General features: G+C 43.2%; 1 protein-coding gene across 1 annotated transcript in view; it reads right to left on the bottom strand.

Moving 5' to 3' along the window:
* Window positions 1-19,132, bottom strand: part of LOC111255445 (uncharacterized) — a 45,509-nt gene that overhangs the window by 15,979 nt on the left and 10,398 nt on the right. The window contains exons 2-6 of the mRNA XM_022817412.2: window positions 15,675-15,849; window positions 13,771-13,973; window positions 11,476-11,598; window positions 11,143-11,349; window positions 1,289-1,468 (exon numbers count right to left, since the gene is read on the bottom strand). Of these exons, the coding sequence (XP_022673147.2) occupies window positions 1,289-1,468; window positions 11,143-11,349; window positions 11,476-11,598; window positions 13,771-13,973; window positions 15,675-15,849 (888 nt within the window). The remainder of the gene's footprint in view (window positions 1-1,288; window positions 1,469-11,142; window positions 11,350-11,475; window positions 11,599-13,770; window positions 13,974-15,674; window positions 15,850-19,132) is intronic.

Genomic DNA, 19,132 nt, shown 5'->3' with positions numbered 1-19,132 from the left:
TTGACCTATTTCTAGCGTGATTGTTAGGAACTTATCCAGTGTCGCATCTCTACTCCCACTCAAGCTCAATACGAATTAAAGAGATCATTTTTTTATTATTTCCAATCGATTTAGTCTGACACCTTCGAAATCTATATAGGTAAAGGCTCACTGGTTTCAGGCGTGTTTTGTCTCAAGATATCATTGCTTGTCCTCTTGCATATTTCGGCTTAACGTGGATCAACTCGTTTATTTGCTATTCAATCCCCCCCCCCCCCCGCCAGCAGGCCTTTCTATCCATTTAAACGCGAAGTAAAGCCTATACGATTCCATATTCCAGACAAAGCTATTGTTCCATAATGAACAGGTGTAATCGATCCCTGTTGTGGCGTAATTGGTGCTGAGAGAGAGGGAGAGAGAGAGAGAGAGAGAGAGAGAGAGAGAGAGAGAGAATATGATGCCCTGTACATATTGGGGATGAGCAGGGATATTTCCTCGTTTAGTGGTAAGGGGGCGAACTGAGGTGAGGATGCGTGGCCGAATGGTCGATCTCCTCGAGCCAGGAGGCAGGTGATGGAGGGAGGTCAGTTCCGGGAACACCAGCAGTGTTAGCGGAAGCAGCCGAGGAGCTAAACGCCGCTGATGCGAAATGGGAATTGAATGGGCTAAAATGCTGAGCCACTACAGGGCCTCCCCCGCCACCTCCAGCTCCTGCAATATTAAAAAAATTTGAAACAAGTCAATAAAAAAGCCCTAAGTCGTTGTTTATAGTCCATTGTGAAAAGGCCCGTTTTTGCTCGAAAATATTGTTTACCACGGTTGCCGTTTTTCTAGACGGGTTTATTAATATACTGCTTTCAGTAAATCCTATCGTAGTTAAGAATTGTATATTAAAAGAATGGTTTATTCAAAAAAAAGAAATAGAAGAGAAAGTTATCCTGAATCGGGCAGGTACGAGGAGGATGACGAGTAGGTTATGTCGTCTAGAAGATCTATTCATTTAAACTGCGGCTGTTTTCTCGTCAAATACAGCAGATGGAAGCTAAGTTAGCCTTAAAGGTTGAGATGTCGAGAGAAGCAGATTTTAATGATAGAAGTAAAATGGCGATAGGCATTCGATGAGGAAACTGATAAATCACTCGTAAAGTGACCAGTTGTTAAGAACTGAATATGCAACCGATCACATTGTCAACGTGGTCCTTGTATTTACCATAGGGGACATGCTATAGCAAAAAGTTCCTGTTACAGTTCTGCGAAGCCAAGCATACAGGAAAGGAAATTCAGTAGAAATGGTTGCACATAACCAAACCTTGCGAGGGAGTATGCGCCGGCGAAGCAAGATTGTATCCTGAATAGGCGGACTGTGGCCGTGCAGGATCTGAGTCCTCGTCAATTACGTGGTCGTCATCTTCAGAGTCGGACGACAAGCCGGCCATACCGCCAACAGCTCCACCACAGCCTCCCGTGCTAAATGGCTCTGATATATCATCTGAAAATCAAAAATCCAAAATGATGAAAACATGTAATCACTTTAATGTAACCAATATTGCGCCCCGCGCCCAATCTGTCCGAACTACTTGAATACTATCAGATAGCATATGATGTACTAAATTATACATCGACTTGCTAAGTAGGCAAGTCGATAGACATGTGAAGCCAACAAAGCCGTGTGCACCAAAATAAACTCATACGACTATGCTATACATTTGCCCGATAAATCATTGCAGCAGTCTCGCCATTTCTGTACTATTATGTCGCGGGGAACTCTTCTGCATGCCAACGAATACTATATGCTCGTGTGTTGCATTACACACAAGCACATTGTCCCCATAAACATTGTCGCTAGAATAGTACAATCCACGTATGTTGAGATACATGTAGGTGTACTTGCTTACGTAGCCTTACAGGACACACACCTCCCGGGAGATTACACCGAAAACGGCAAGGTACCCAGGTAACATTACTCCATATCCCAGAGCAGTCGGCTGCGACCTCTGTTCCCGGTTCGTGATCGGTCCCGTCACCTAACAGCTGGCTAAAGCATACGCTGTTCTGATCTTATTGCTAGATTTGAAAACCTTTGTGGTTTGACTGGATTCGTCGACATCGTTCGAGGCTGTAATCTATTTACAATCTCCAACAAGTGCTGAAGGTTGAAAGTTGGCAGTTATTCGTTCTTGCGTGCCAGAAAATTAGATATGCCAAATCATGTATCAGATAGGTGATACGTCATCATATCATAAGTAGGTGCGTAAGTCATCTGTCGGCAAAAGTTATTGGTAAATCCATTGGCGTGGCCAGTAAAAGATCAGTTTCTTAGGCTAAAGCAGGAAATTAAAGGGTGGCGCCAGATTTGAGATCAAGAAAGAAGGATTATCGGCGCCATAAATAAAGTTATAAGGTTGAACAACCACCACTACTTTGACCCCGGCCAATCTTCCTCTTTCATTTTTACCTAAAGAGACCTATCATCATTACCACTCGCTCAACAGACGCACGGACTAAGGCTATGAGGTTCTCTTTACTTCCCTATTTGGCCAAAACGCTTCGTCCACTCGTCCCTCCTCGACGTTCCTTCTATTCCTCCCGCAAGATTCTCCGTTGTGCCGCAATAGCCGAATTCCATTTGCTAACGATCGCACGGCGAGAATTGAGAGGACAGCTCTACCGCCAAGCTCTCTGCGGTCAGCGAATATTACCGTCGTCTAGGGAACCTACGCCCACCACTGCAGTCACTCTGGCGCAGATACACCACACGATATGTGAAGAGTTTCTCGAAGGTGCTTTTGGTTTGCCCGAAATGGTACGAATGGCACGACGGTAAAGGGACGATAGTGAGTTCTCAGGCAGAGGGCAAAGGGGGATCTGCCGATAAGGTAACGGTAACCTCAAAAAGGGCAACGAGGAACAGCATGCATCTGCAGAGATCATAGGCACTCTAAGGCGACACAAGTGGGAGACGAGGAAAGCCAAAGCACCAAAGCCAGCTCTTTTCAACCAGCGATTGCTGGCTGTGACCACGCCAGATCAGCAACAACTCCGTTCCAATGCGCATTCAGTTGCTTTTGTCTGAAAAGCTTCCCGCGAAACCCCGTCTGCTCATTCGCTCGCTCACCAATGGCCCCCCATAGTCCAGACTCAAGCCTAGGGTGCCTTTCTGTCGGTATCACTGTTCCCTAAGCTCTCTCAACCCAACTAGGGCTTCGAATCTGCTTGCCTGCCATTCATTGCCCACCAGCGAGGCCGCTACAACCCATCGTAGACTCCCGTACGCGCTACGTCTCTGCCCTCTGCGCCTTAGCCTCAGCATCCGGCGTTTCTCTGAACAGCAACCCGCCCCAAGCTTTCCCATTCCTCCCCAGACTTCGTGCCCCCGCAACCATGCGGCCACAGAGCAGACGGATTCCCCAGCTAGGGTACCGGTGCTGCTACTGCTACAGCTAAAGAATAAGCGAGTGCCTCACCAAAGGGACACCCCTTAACCCCAGTGAGTTGCTAGTCGCGCCAGTCAAGGGGCTGAACCCGAGTCTGGGTCTTCTGGCGTGGCCGTTCGGGGGCGGGCGGGCAACCCCGCCGAACAATTTGCTGATTAACTTTTTGAGAAAGGGTCAAGTGTGCGTCCCTCCCACGAGGGAGGAAGGCAACAGAGGGAAAGAGAGGGGCGGCTGGCGAAGACAACCCCTTTGCCGCGCCTTCAGCAGACCAGGCAACCAGGAACTGGCAAAATAGGCAACACGAGTAGCAGCAGAACAGCAGGGATAAGCGAGACCGAAAGTAGAAACCGAAACTACGACCTCTGCAGGAGCCACGAATGAACGAGAGCAAGTAATCATAGCGGAACAGCATAGCGAAGTTTGCAGGAGTGAACTAGCACCTTCGTGCGTAAATATGTGTTACATGATGGTTATGACTACGGGGGCAACGAGAAGGGCAGAGAAATAAACGAAGAAATGTAATTTAAAAAGAGAGGCGGTTGTGAAATATGCCAGCAGCCGAATGAATATGCTTCATAATTAATGTTTTCAGTAGGATACAAACGTAGCTTTTTTTTGCTCATTGCGTTGACAAATAAGCCTTACAGTTATTTCAATGTGATCCATATTGTATCTCCTACGATATTTTTAAATATAATTAGCTTGATCGCTGTTACACAATTACTTATAACGATTTAGGATCGACAAGGTCCAACAGATCACGCGAACGGCATCCAAATATCACTATAGCATTAAATCAACCTCAAGAAATATCAAAAAACCCTTGTGTTAACGTTAGTCTAAAGGCATAACAAAAGCATACCTATTCGGTTGCCTTTTGCGAAATGGATAAAATGTGGTAGCTAAATATTATAACTGTGGGATAGACATAGCGTGGACGAACGAATCCCAGTTATGGCTGTCATCGAGAAAAGACAGGGCCTGGCATAGAACAGAAGAGACACCTGTCGTTCTAAGCAAAAGAAGGCTTCTGGGTTGGTCGCTTTGGAAACGAGTGAAGTGCCTCAGTCAGGCAAAGCAATATTGGACCTGCGCGAAAAGCTCCAGCAGGCCACTGCCGACGCCGATGTCTGGCGAGGCTATTGCTTAAGTGTACAGACAACAACAACAGGAGGACACGATGTGGCCGCTTCAAGCTAACCAGGACCAGATATTGTTTCCGATGCGGGCACCGCGCATCGTAACCGCAGCGTTCTCATTTCCGCTAGATGGTGAGAAGTGCCTGAGAGGTCGGACGGCCCTAAGAAATAACCTGTATTACATCCGTTTGAAAAAACAGAACAAGTGATATGGAGCCCTAATATAGATACGCACGTTATAGATATTAACAAACTGTGAATAATTTTTGGCTGTAACTGTTGTTGTCGTCTAAGACATTGGAAGTAAAATAGTGACCTTGCACAAAATTGAGGAATATTATAATTATGTAACGCTAAAGGATTTGAGTGCTTCAGGATAATTCTAGTGTATTGAAAACCTTGTATTTGAAGAAAAATTTTAAATTAAAATGTGCACAACTTCAATGTATTCGGTTTATGTGGTGCATGCTCAAAAGCGTGATCAGATGTTGAAGGGGCGAGCATTAGTGCAAAATTGAGCACAATTCATAGCCATGCCTTTTATACATCACGCGTACAACTTGGTCAATCTATTGACTTAGCTAACCTTAAGAAGAATATATTATGATCTGTGTAGCTTTCTACTTCAAACAATCTCGATATCTTTACGTAGACCTTGAATTGTTGTGGGCTGTTACTTGGGTAGGTCCATACCTGCTTATATCATTTCGCCTGGGGCATCAGTCAGGGGCGTGTTTTAAAAGAAAAGACACTAGTAGCCGTATTCGTCATATTTTGTTAACCTTTGAGGATATTGTTAAAAGTCCGATGACAATCAAGCATCCGCTTTTAGACTAACCGTTGTACCACACAGGAATCCCTTTCGCTTCACATTCAGCGTAACTTACCGTCCTGTGTCTGTCGTCCCTGTTACGCATAACATATTATAGAACTTATTGCATAGGTGTCGCCAAACAGTTCTCAAACAGTAACTTAAATTAAAACAGTAACTTTTCTCCTCAAATGTCACAGGTGCTCCGAGCCTTCTTAAGAATAGAATAATCATATGTGGACTCGATATTTTGTCGACCGCAGAACAAATCCCGGCGAGGGTATACTCAATAACTCACACGAGTATATACCATGGAGCTGATTTACTTGCACACAGAAAGGGCATCGATGACGAGAAGCGATATCGAATAGGTACTAATATTTTCTATAGAAAATGAATTGTCGTAGTGTGCATCGAATGATTGGTCTACTGTCTAACAATAGATCAAAACAAATAAAACTTGAGCAGACGAACCCTGGCTGATCCAATTTACTATAGTTGTACATTCATAGGAAGATTTTCAACACTACCGACGTTTCTATAACTTCGGTATTCAAAGCACGGCCTTCGTCATAGACGACTTGGCCGTTAGAGCACTCTCACAAAACAGCAGAGCAGTAGGCAATCAAGAAAGTGCGTTTGCTTTTCAAGCTAATCAATGCAACGTTCCTACAACGTTTTTTTTATGCTGGGGGTGTTCAAAAATGGCACTGTATTTTTCCTAAATATTTCCGATACTTTTCGCAGCTCTTAAGGTGTCAACAGGTTTTACTGCTTCTCGGCCGAGTTTAGTTAGAAGTATATTTATCTGTTTATCACTCACAGCATCTAGGCCCTGATCCTCTATCTGAACTGGATACGTCTGCTAAGATAACTTAAATGCCTACATTGCTAGTTCTCTTTGCAAGTTCCATCGCACGGCCTATTGTTTCCAGTTCGAAGTGGGATTTTGAAGCTAAAGGGCCGATGGTTAACTGTCATGGATGTAGGAGCGAACGCACGAAGGCTCTTTGGGAACAAGCGGAGCTAGGTCGGTCGGAGTGGCTGGGAGAGGGGCGGCAGTGAAAACTGGGATGAGGCTGTGGGTGGGGCGAAGTTCCTGTGACGGGTTGGCGATCTTTCCTAATTTGGCTGAGTGCCCGTCCCGCTATTCGGAGGCTCTGCTGCTGCCGCTACGGGCGCTGGCTGGGTCCTACCACTGGTGGCGCAGCTACGGGCGAGACTATCTCGGCCCCCTATTGGGGACCAGGACTCGAGCGGTAGGAGAGAAGCCACCAAGGATATCACCCCCACCATATCACTCTGTCCCCTGTAACCGGCAAGGATCGTTTGTATTTTAGGCCGGCAAAACCACTAACATCCAAATACTAGCAGTGCTTTCGTGGCTTTAATGACCATCGGTGCAGTAAAGTTATCGATCTGATTGGTAGTTGCGACGATTAGTTCTATAATAAGTTTATTAGTTTGTTGAACGTACCTTGCAGGGTTAGCAAAACATCGAATGCTTGTATCGTTTCAACTATCAATGGGTCGTTAGTGGTAATAAAGTGTAAGTTATGAAGGTTATTATCGATCGAATTATCCTATATTTTCGCGAGTTTAATCTATTTATTATTAAACGTACGGTTTTTCTTCCTAAAGAATTGTTGTTGATTAGTTGATCTGGTCCTATTTTTATATAAACAGCTTAACAGTTAGCTATACGAATATCCACGTAAGGATGCAATAGGCATTAAAAATGTTCCGTTTTTCAATACGAAAGCGCAATACGCGTTTCGAGAGTCTCAGCACAAAAGGCTTTCCACTTTGGTATATGGCAATGATCGTTAACGCCAGGCAAATCCGTTTGTTTTTCCCAAAAAACAGGTAGACGAGCTAAAGACGAGGTTCAGCTGAAACACAGGAAACCTCCTGCCTGGTGGGCGTCTGGCATCCATCAAGGAGCAGAAGAAGCCAGACGCCCATCGTTAAGTGTAGATTGGCCACGATCAAGGATCTTCCCTCCATTAAAGGTGGTGATGTCGCAGAGCGTCTATGGATTTCGCAATCTGGTCACATCAAAACGCTTTATGTTTAGATTCGGCTTTTCTGTCTGAAGAGAGTAGTGCCCAAGAAACGTAATCTCATGTATATCATACGTTGGTCTTGCACTCAAAATACTATTCTACTATACTGGGCTGGCTCGGGAGTTGGTAATGAAGCGACAATTTATTTATAGCGTATCCTGTACGTCTTTTTGTTTTATCTCCGCAACATCATTTCTATATAACAGCTGACAAAGCTCCGACTAAAGAAGAGACTCATGATTATATCTTTATGTACAGAATGGTTCAAGGGTCTGCACTGAGTTTCAGTGCACCCGAGATGCAAAACAAAGAACTGTGACAGTTTTATGATCAGTTTATGTTAGCCTAAAGTCTTTGTCAGCTAGACGTTCCTACGAAAACATTTATATGACTCGATCTATTTTATGTAATTTTGAATCACAGTTTAGTAGTTAAGCATTGATTTTATCAGTCACTTCATAAAATCATAGACTGTTTTTAGCATTATATGCTATTTACTGTCGTTCACATAGCCGTACAGGAAAATCCGAGGGGGTCAAATCATAGCACCGGAACAAGTTTGCGATGTCGTGCAGCCGGCGTGAGACATTGATCCCAAGATGATTGATTATTTCAAACGTGCTGTGACAAGTGTTAGGCCGTATTTTGCAATATTTCACACCAGCGCTTGCCGTTCACTGCTGCTGTCATCCCATAGATATATTCAAGGAAGAAAAGCCCAACGGCATTTGAGTCCTACTAACTGCCCCGCACGGTGTCTTAACGCTCACATTTTGGTTATTTGAGCGCTAGACACGATCATTTTTGCTATTCACATAACCATTCAGCCAAAAATTAACTTCGTTTGAAAAACTGATATGATCAAACAAGCTGCTGGAACGTGTTTGGCGTCAGCGTATCATCAGTAAATCAACGATGGAGTCGATTATACCCTGTAGGGACGACCAAGCGATTTCGGTTTCAAAATGCTCCTTGCTTAGCCAAGTTATTAAGCAAGACGTTTATTGAGGCCATCACTGGAGCCGTTGTGAAGCGATACCGTAGATTCTGATAGTAAGGTTTTACAATATCTAAACGCTGTTCTATGTTGTAGCTGTCCATCATCGCAAACCGCTAATGTCACTGTCTCACCGTTCGAGAGACTACCATCCCTAACGTATCTGAAAACAGGGACAAGAGTAAAAAAGTCCAGACTTTCGGGGCAGTTTTGTTGGTCGAAGTGCTGTCAAATAAGGCCTTAGATATATTTCTAGGACCTACTATAAACTGCATCCGCAACTTTTTTCAAGCCTCTTCTTACCGCGCTTCCTCAGTAACTTGCATCGATGGCTAGGTGTCAATAATCGATATAAACTTTTCAATGTGAGATTATTCATATCTCGAGGCAAGTATTACTATAGCAACAGAAAAAAGGAAAAATGCTATGGTTTTCCTTTGTTAGCTTTACTCTTTCGCTTGTTGGCTCCCTATTCGCGGCCTCTCTTTTATGTTGCATACGCGGCGTCAAAATAGGTACCTCCATTGGTCCATATATATGACAATAAAGGAACGATCGCACCTTAACGTCCGCCGACGGCTTCTAATCGAATCCTTTTCTCGCTTTTACACGGTCCGTAAAACGTCAATTAGTTGGGGTCACACTGTCTTCGGCGCGAACATCATTTCAGCATGGCGCCGTATATTGTCTTATTGCCAATGGCGTTCTGTTGCATGTTCTGTATCGCCTATGCCTGATCTATCGAAATGGAAAAGATCCACCGACAGACCAAGCGAGAAACCTGCCGGGAGCGATGGCGCTCGAGCTTACTGCGTACGGCTCCATTCGTCTACGATGTGTGTGCAAGTATGGGTCATAATCGAATTCATGAGGAACCGTAGTGACGGCCGTAGAACCAAGCAAAAAATGAGCAGCTCTAAGGTACAGCAGAAAAAGAGAGAGGGAGAGAGAGCGAAGCAATTCGGTAGGACCATGTCGATCAAGAGCAAGCGGCGCGCCGCCCGTTAAAAGTGACAAGTCACCTCCGGACAGTACGAAGGCAAGGTAGGAAAACCAACAATGGTGTGCCTTTGACAGCCGGTTCTACAACAGGCTTTGCCTCGCTGACTGAAGAAGAACGACGGTTATTCTAAGGCCAAACTCTATTTGTAGACATATATGTCAAGGCAGAAAAAGCATATAAGAAAGAGTACGTTAATTCATATGAGCACACATAGTACGCGTACAGTAAACAAGGTTCTCCAGTTCGAGAAACTAAGACCTTTATTAGAGCCGCTTGGATATCAACGTTTGTAGCTCACTTTGTTAGAACAATTATGTCCTCGTATGGATAGATCTTGTTTAGTTAGTAAGCAATATAACTTGTACCTAGTACAAAAATATGGACAAACCGAATGCTCTATTCTACAGTGTTGAGGTTCTAGCAAACGGTAAGATGCACCAGGAAACCAAGCTGAGAGTCAGATATAGTGCTGTACAAGACGGGACTGGAACGTTAAATTGCATTGTACAATGTGTCGTCTTTTTTCTTTCTTATCCTGCTATTTGTTTGGCTGCCCATGGTGTACGTCTTGTGCTAAAAAGCCAAAGGTTTTATCAAGGAAAAGCAGGAGCAGCATGAACAACAGCACGAACAGTATCTTTACTCACGAGCGGTGTGAACACGAAGAGGTCGGGGGACCATCCAGGCACATGAGTCGCCCAGAGTTAGAGTCAAAACAGGCCAGGATAGCTGCGTTATTCAACGCGGAAGGAGAGATAGAGAGTTATAACTTGATTTGCGATCGTTCTTATTCGCGCGTTCGTTTGGCTTCTTGTTCGGCCTGCGCCACTTCTCCTCTCAACGATGTCGATGGGGCTGAACTTCAAACTGTTTGCGCCGTGTCGCCCGGACCGCTATCGCCAAGTTACCACCGCGACAACCTCCGCAATATCCCCTTTTATGCTACCCCTGAAAGACCATCAGCCGGTCAAAGCACGCCCCCCTCCCGTGAACGCAGAAGTCAGAGGGCCGCCAGATCGTTCACTTTCTACTGTCTGTACAAACTGCTTACTTTGAGAATACTCCTGCTCCGCGATATGTTCCCGTGTCTGTTTCCTCCACTACCTAAACTCACTTCGATGGAAAAGAGAAGATCGCGAATATAGAGCGGCGTTTTTGCTTTAAAGGGTGAGAGTGCCAGGGAAAAAGAAATAAGAGTGTTAGAATACAGAAATAGACGCGCAGCTTTGGAAAGGACTACATACGAAAAGGAAAAAATCGCAGGGAAAGGAGCTATTGAGTTGATAACACAAACAGTGAGAATGGAAAAACTCTAGCTAAACGCCGTTCGATTTGTGCGATTCGAGCATCTCGATCCCCTCAAGCGGACGGGTCGAACGTCTAAAAGGGGGTACGTGCCACCCAACTGCCTAAAATCAAATAGTATTACCTTCTTCTTCAAGAATGCCGTACATATAGATGTAAAAACTATTAAGAGGCAAGGAAACGACGATGTTAAAAACTACTTAATCATACAGGCGGCAAAGGTCGTAGTGTGAAGTGTGGGCGACACAAATGTATGAGTGCTGAAAAGGCAGCTTAACAGAATACCGTCATATAGAAGTATTGTTAAATTATCTCTATACATGTAAAAGAGACGAAGAATACGGGAAACATTTGCGTTCCATCAAGATGTATAGTTTATGTTATGTAAATATAATGTGGTAAACTTACCTTGATAGAGAGCATGTTCCTTAGAGTCATCGCCAAGCTTCGAGTCTGCGGAACTGGGGGGTCGTTTTCGACCGCCAGGAGGTGCTCCGGTAAAGTATTCACCAGCAGAAGCTACCCAACGCGCTTTTCCTCCAGCATCCTTTTTTAGCCGCTTTTCTTTGGCGCGTCGATTCTGAAACCAGACCTGAACAACACGCATGTCCAAGCCTGCTCCATACCGGCGCAGGATTGTTGTTATATGACTAATTTTTAAATGCTGAATGATGAAGCTGCTTCCTATTATATTCACGGAGTGAAAAAGGCATGGTATCTAAATCGTTCAATTCCTCTTACCAGTATCTCTGGAAAGCTGCTCTCGTACATGTCTGGCAGGCTTCGGACTTTGGTTGTACGCGGATTTGAGGGTCTCCAGCTGCTTTGCTGTGATTGTTGTTCGGGGACGTTTTGTGCTACCCTCTAAAAATACATCGTAAATATAAAACGTAACATCAATGACGTGCCATATCGGCTACGGTCCTATTATTTATTGGCCTAGCATAATACAATGGCAGAGTCTGCCATATCGTAGGTCCTCTAGCGTTCCTGCTCTCTCGAAGAATGAACAAGCCACTACGAAGCTAACTAATAATAATAACAAATGCTTTCAGTGAGAACTGGTTGATGTTGATGACCACAGCGCATGTATGCCATACCGTGCCTTCAAGACTGCTATTGAGCTCGGCAATTTTGGTGAAACAAAACATAATAGGTCTTTTCGCATATTCACAAGAAACGTAACTTCGGAGATTCGGATCAATCACTTCGTTTTTGCTACCTATCCAGAAAATCGTCACAGATTAAATAAACAGGCACGCAAAAAAGACTCGTCCTTTCTAGTTGGGGGAACTATGCTGATATATGCAATAATCTTATTACACATGCTCCACAGGCTGGAATTGAATTAGCTTACTGTACCGGTAGACCTGAGACAGTTACCTCAAGATAAAAATGCCGTATTTAGATATAGCAATATAAATGCAGAAAGCTGTATGTATTGTAAAACTGCAATATGTGGTACGTATGAACCTAGAGAACATAGTTAACTACGATGTAATTCAGCCTAATAACAGTTCCAATGACAAAAACGAGGTGAACGAGAAAATTGAAAAGGGGTGTACGTTTTGGGTTCTTGTTATCCAAGAAGTGCGGTCGGTTCATTTGAAATCTGTTCATTGAACAGAAGCTGGACTTTCCTTTGGAAACACATTTAGAATTAGGGTTAACCTTCTGGTCTAATATCTTCACATCTTCACACAACTGCTATGGCGTTTCAAAGATGTTCATCCATCTATCTAATGGCGCATTTTCTACTATCTAGATTCGAACTAACGCGATTATGAGTTGTTGTGTTGCTTGAAAAACGGCGCGTAAAACGTTCCACAGTCATACTCCTTATTGTATTAGCTTACATACTAACGTTGGCAGATGAGTCATTTGTACAGTTAATATCAAACTGGAAGCAGGTAAAATTTCTCTTGAAATAATGTCAATACTGCCGACGTTGTTGTCAGCGGTGGTCATGATTATGACGCTGGTGTTTTAAAGTGGACCAATTTTTTCACTCAAGACATATGTGAAAGACACATTGAAAAATTGATTGATATAAATCAGAACCCACGATTTTTATCACGCTGAGCAAATGCTATTGCAATGAATACGCTTGTTTTTTACTCGTTTTTTACTCCTAGATTATTGAACGAAGACAATGGTGGGCAGAAACATTTTCCAAATGCTTCAACCTTTGGATCGGTTATTCGACGTCTGTACTGCGTCTAAATTTTCTGTATACGAATGTATATAATATCCTAGCAGTCAGGCAACTGGTTGATTTTAGAGAGAGTTGGGTTCATGAATGGAACCAAGAGCATCAAAAAGGTACCCATAGAGTACCAATCATGTGCGTATAGAATTTCACAGACTCATAGAAAAGGGCCAAGTTCACGAAGAATCGATCCTTCTTCGCTTGTCCCCGCCCGACCATAGCACCGAAAAATCGGCCATTGTGCATTAGAGTAGCAGTGTGCGACTAAGAAAATTTCCGCTGTTTTATTTAAATATTATGATTATTATTTTTAAATTATTAAATATTAGAATGCTGCTAATCACTTTAGCGCTGAGCAAAGTCAATTGTGCGGTGGGCAAAACTGTTCATAAGCGTTACATGGGTTATTGTAAATCAACGGTTAGCCGTCTGTTTCTGATCTAATGTCAAGAACATCGGTTAATAAGTCTGAGATTTTTCTGTTCATTTTAAAGTATAAATTCTACTTTGTTATAAAAACAAGCAGCAGAAGTCCCCTGCAATTTGCATTTGACCAAAAAGATATTAAGGCCAATAGCTTTACCTGACAGACCTAGTAGTACGTAATGAAGCCCAATGTATCAAACAATGGTCAATAGCTAAAAAAATTGTAAATAATGCGTGAATGTAAATGAAGAACGTGATAGAACTTTCGAAATTCGGTTCCACCTTAATATTACCGAATGTTTAGTGGTGTAAATTTTAATCAAGTTTTCGAAATAAAATTATTGTGGTGTTTCATTATTCTTATATTATTAGACATCTGAACACATAGTGTGTAATTTTACCTCGGGCTTTTGCTGCTTCGTAGTCCGCTTTACAAACGAGTTTGTTGTCCTCCATAAGGTAGAACTCGTCGCCAGTATTGAGTTGTCTCTTGCAAAGAATACAAGCGAAACAGTTGAGGTGGTAAACGTTGTCCTGAGCTCTCCGAACGACTTGCGTTGGCGGGATGCCCTGCTCACAGCCCGCGCACTTCGTACCGTACCTTCTGAAACCAACGATTGCCGATGACTGAATCACTGAGGCAGACCATGTGCCTATATATTCTACAAGTATTTATATAATCGTTATACGGTGTCCTTACAATGTGCATACAAGCAAACTCTATATGAAAACCGCATTAGAGCAAACGAGGTGCATTTCATAGTGGATTTAGAATAGTGCTACACGCCATATGTGTTAACAATTTCTGTAAATGCAATGCTATAAACGTATGTGGTCCAGTTTGTCTGTATCTTATTATTTTTTTCTATCTGTTGGATCAATAGGGTCGAATACAGAGCCGATGAATTGGTCTAATTTTCAACGAGAAGATGTCATATACTTCAGCGTACTTTCCTTATTCTGTAGTTTCTTTTATGCCCTATCGTATCCTTCTGGAATCTCAGTAGTCTCGACGTTACGCACCAATCACTGATTTGTAACATCTTCACCTAGGAACACATAAATGCTACCACCGCTAGCGGGCTCTCAAATGGATACTCTATAAAGCGGTCCATGTGACTATTCCCAATAGTTAGCAGCTATCTTGAGTGATTAATGGTTAGCTGAAATTTAGGGAAAGCAGAAATGCAGCTGAGGTAAAGTTTTCAGCAGCAGATTTTCACAGGGAATGTCATCTTGATACGACTATCGATTTGACTCGTTTTTCTTTTTTCGTTATTATACCACGAATCAAATACTTGGTTTCGTTATGGCTGAAGGTTACCAACGAAATTTGCGTATCTCGAAGAGTAAAATACATGGAACCGATCTCTTACGTTTGGTCAAACGTTGGTTTATACGAGGGGTCCATATGGTTGAGGCATTATAGTAATGATGCCATTTACCATTGTGGCAAGACTATTTGTGCTTGGCCAACGATGAGCGTAGTAGTACGTTTTGGCCATACAAAGCCGAAAAAAAAAAACGATATCATTTTTCCTACGCAGCAATGACCATTAACAAACTCGGCGACGATTTCGAGCGAGTTAAAAAGCTGTCTGGTAAGACCATGTCTTCTGCGGCTGGCCCTGCTGTTTGTTTTGGAAAGATATCAAATGGGAGGTAATTCGCTTTCAGCTAGAGGTAAGGATGACGCTTGACGTACGTATGATTGACTCCAATGTTTCGCTTAATAATACTGACAAATGCGCTTGACTTGGGCTGAACACGTCATCCATGATGACGGCCGATCCACGGAAATATATTGAAAATCAAACGATTGTTGTGAACGCTGAACGTGGCGTTCAACTGATGCGTTCTCAAAAATAATCGAATTGTTTCATTGTACCCTTATTTGTTGTCTTACATTATTTCTCTAAGAACTTCAGAAGTGTCGAGATGGAAAGCTGCAGAGAATCAACACCTCATCAAAAAACATCTCGACCCGTTGCAAAAGTGAGGATCGAAGACACAATCATATCGTCTCACTGAACATAATGTTGAGACGTTGTCTTGGAAGCGTCAACACAGAATCGTTTCAAACAACGTTATGGTTCATTGAGAACTTCAAAAGCACACGTTTCCGTTCCATATTATAGAGTTTTCAAGCGAACTTTACCGACCGATGTTCGAGACTATCGTCTAGCACGCTATAGCACACAAGGTTTTCATTTTATCAGGTACACATCTATAGGTAGACATGCCTATGACTTCACCGAAAAACACGCAAATCAAATATACAATAAATTGGTGAAGTGTTACTCACTTGAAGAAATCATCCTTACAATAGAGGTGTCCTGCTCGGGCGAAGCACTTGTTGGCGAGTGGAGCCTGACAGTCAGAGCACTTAAGGCACTTTGAGTGCCAGGGTCGCTCCAACACCTTCAGGATGAAACGGTCCAGGATTACGTCACCGCACCCTGCACATTTGGGTATAGCCGCTGAAAGACGGATATCGATATTGCTATTAATACAGGCAAATAAACACACCCGGAACAAAGCGTATGATATCCTGCAAAAAACATATACAAATATTGGCAAACAGAGTTAACGTATTTTGGCGCCTTCGATTTAAAGTAGCAAAATGTCGAACACCAAGGGATCAGCTCATGACTGATTTTGTTATTGCAGCAGATGTATCTGTATTTTAGAATAATTTTTGATCATATATATATCGTAGCGAATGGGATTAAAAAGCGACGGAAGAATAAGAACCTTTTCTATTCATATTTCGGCTGACTTTTCAGCGATTCTTCATTCTGACCATTTATATATATTCAACTAAGCATTAAGTCATATGTTTTACTGATGCGTTGGCCTATCAATCAATTTCTATACTTACTTTATTACACTAAAGTTATGGGTCAGCAATAGATGATCGAGGCTTTCCCTTAACCGGCCCGGGCTAGCATTGGTTTACAGTTTTGGGCTTTTGAAACCTATCGAACACTATTACGAAGGTCTTGGGGGGCGTAGCTGACCTCATAACCAGACACTACCCACAAATGTGTTTACATGTAACACTGGGAGCATTTTTGATCGTCTAAGAACCTTTAAGGATTTGATGCAAACCTTTAAGGATTTGATGCAAACCTTTAAGGATTTGATGTTTCATGTCGTGGCCGTCATTTCCATTTTCTCTTTTATTCACACCTGCACATTTAGTGGGTTTAGGATTACTTTCTCGTTTTTGGCCCTTGATCACCTTAGAATGACTGCACGTTAACAGGTCTATTTGCACCCGAATTTCTCTGTGTGAAAAGCTTTTTCTATAGAAAAGATTTGAGTACATATATGATTTGCATGGACGTCCACATTCGATCAGGCCGCTTATGAAAAACCTTTTTATGATCTCAACTTTTGTACCACCCCAGCTGTCATCGGGACAGTATTAAATGATTGCAGTGTTGGATACAGGACATATGATAATATTATAAGGCCAAAAATAACAGCTACAATTATAGTTGGGACAGATAGGGGAAAGACAGAAAAAATGTCTAGCAGTGGACGAAAAAAAAATACTCTTCTGGCATCTTAAGAAACTGTGAGGACTGTATTTTGAAAATTTTCGAGAAGGTTCATGAGCACGTTTTTTTACTTCTATATAGATATATGGTTTCACTGAATATAAGTTTAAGTTTTCCATCAAATACTTACACAGAACATCGATCAAGCGAGAAGCCTCCGTAATATTTGAATCCTTAAAACTACTGACAGATTCAGAACGGTGGTTGACCGCCTTTATAAAATTGCCGTTGACGCATCGTTTGTAAGTAGTTTTTTTTTTCGATCGAGTGTGCATTTTCTATGAGTGAAAAAACGCGTGACTGTTACAAATGGCAAATATTAAATAAAACTAAAATGGATGCTGTGACCGTTGTCATTTTACGTACTCTTTATAGTACTTTGAGACCTATTATACTTCAAACGAAAGGCACTATTACAATGTTTCTAGTTGTGCCAGTTGTCATTCAGCGCCTGTCCTGCATCCGTGTTTTTGACGACCCTCAAAAAAAGAAAATGTTTTCGACATCAAGGTCGAGTCTCGCAAACAACTATAGACATAAAATGGGTTAGTTCTGGATAATTTATTCGAATCTCAGGGGAAAATCGATTGCCAGGGTAGATGTCGTTCCTGTGATTCCGTCCTTCTATATAAGTTGCAGGTAAAGGTGTACATTGATATACTGAAAAGGGCTCTTAATAAAGACCGCAAGAACACTTGAATATGTAGTTAATTGTTTTAGAATATTGCCTATAAGAATTTAAATAGGCACTAATTACAACGTACGTACAGGCTTTGATATTACAGCATAATGCGCTACCATTAAGCGCCATCCTTCTCCATTCGTATCTATCTGCGTGCCTTTTCATCCGTGTACGTCCTTTTTAGCGTATCTCTTCGCCTATGCCTCGCCTCCTAAAGCCACCAGGACAGTGAAGAGCTCGGCTGCAATTGAGACTGTAACAGCCTACGATGCCCACTATAAGAAAACAGCATGTAATAATTAGTTCATTAGCTGTGACATTTTCACTGCGATTATATGGGCTCGTTTTTCCTTCGAATCGGTTTGGCGGAAGCTCGACCAGGCTAGAGGGGTCCAATCTCGAATCGAGCAATACCAGTTTGTTTAGGTAAAGGCCTAAAGAAAGCTATTTCGATCGGTAGATGTGACTAGCAGTTGCAGCCATTGATATGGCCACAGTCGTCCAGTGGCGCCGGCCGTTTGGCTATGGTTGCTGAAGAGGGGTGGGGGTGCAGATGTGGATGGGGAGAACGCTGTACGTGCTCGTGGCACGCTCGACTAAGTGAATTAAATGCAAGGCTGTTACTGGTAAAGTCGTTGATGCTGCCTCTACTGGATGCCTCTGCAACGACCGCCCGCAGAACGATGAGTGGTTCGTCGTGTCATTGATGCTCACGAAGCCGACGAGCTGCGATCTGTTGGCCCGTCGTAACTGGATGTGACTTTACTGCTTAGGGATACAGGCAGCATCCGTAACGGTTGTAGCGGTGCTTATAAGGTAACGGTATGAACGCCAGCTTGCGGGTACAGCGCTCGCTTGTATGCTTCGGAGCAAACCATTTCCACTGTCATAGATGAACCACAGTGGCTAGAAACGGACGAACCAACGAACGATGGTTCGCTATCTATCCTACGGCCAGTTATCGGTTGCCACACCGACCGACACTCCGCATAGGAGTGGCCTTACAGGCGGCATTAGCGGTTGTAGTTGGAGTACTAGCAATAGCGTTGTCGCCTAGCAATAGAGCTACGCACGGGTTGGATGAAAGAGCGACAACAGCCATTAAGTTCGTCGCCGTAGCGTCGTTTGGGTGTGGACTTGGTCGAATGGAGACTCGAGCGTCGAGTCTGATCCACAGACTTTTCACTAGCTGATTAGATGACTTCGCTCACTCCTGATGTCAATGTTCAGTGCCTTTCGTTTTGTATGTAGCACGATGAGCAATGGCAAGCACGTGGATGTAGCGGTTCTCTAGGGACGCTATTGGTGCCAGTTCTTCAAGTAGTACCGATGGTGCTCATGGTGGCGGATCTGCGGGAAAGGCAAAAAACGATACACGGGTTGCGGGTACGATAGGTTGGCAAACCTTGTCGTGGTCCTCGTTCTCGGGCCTTGATGCGTACGTCACCATTAAGTAGAGACCGCACTCAATATCACAGCGTGCATCGCTGGCCACAACTATTGTTCAACCTTGCC

Source organism: Varroa destructor, unplaced genomic scaffold (genome assembly GCF_002443255.2).
Source record: "Varroa destructor unplaced genomic scaffold, Vdes_3.0 BEIS01000001.1, whole genome shotgun sequence".
Classification (NCBI taxonomy): domain Eukaryota; kingdom Metazoa; phylum Arthropoda; class Arachnida; order Mesostigmata; family Varroidae; genus Varroa; species Varroa destructor.
Note: the sequence above shows the minus strand (reverse complement) of the source record. Positions and strands in the feature narration are given on the sequence as shown.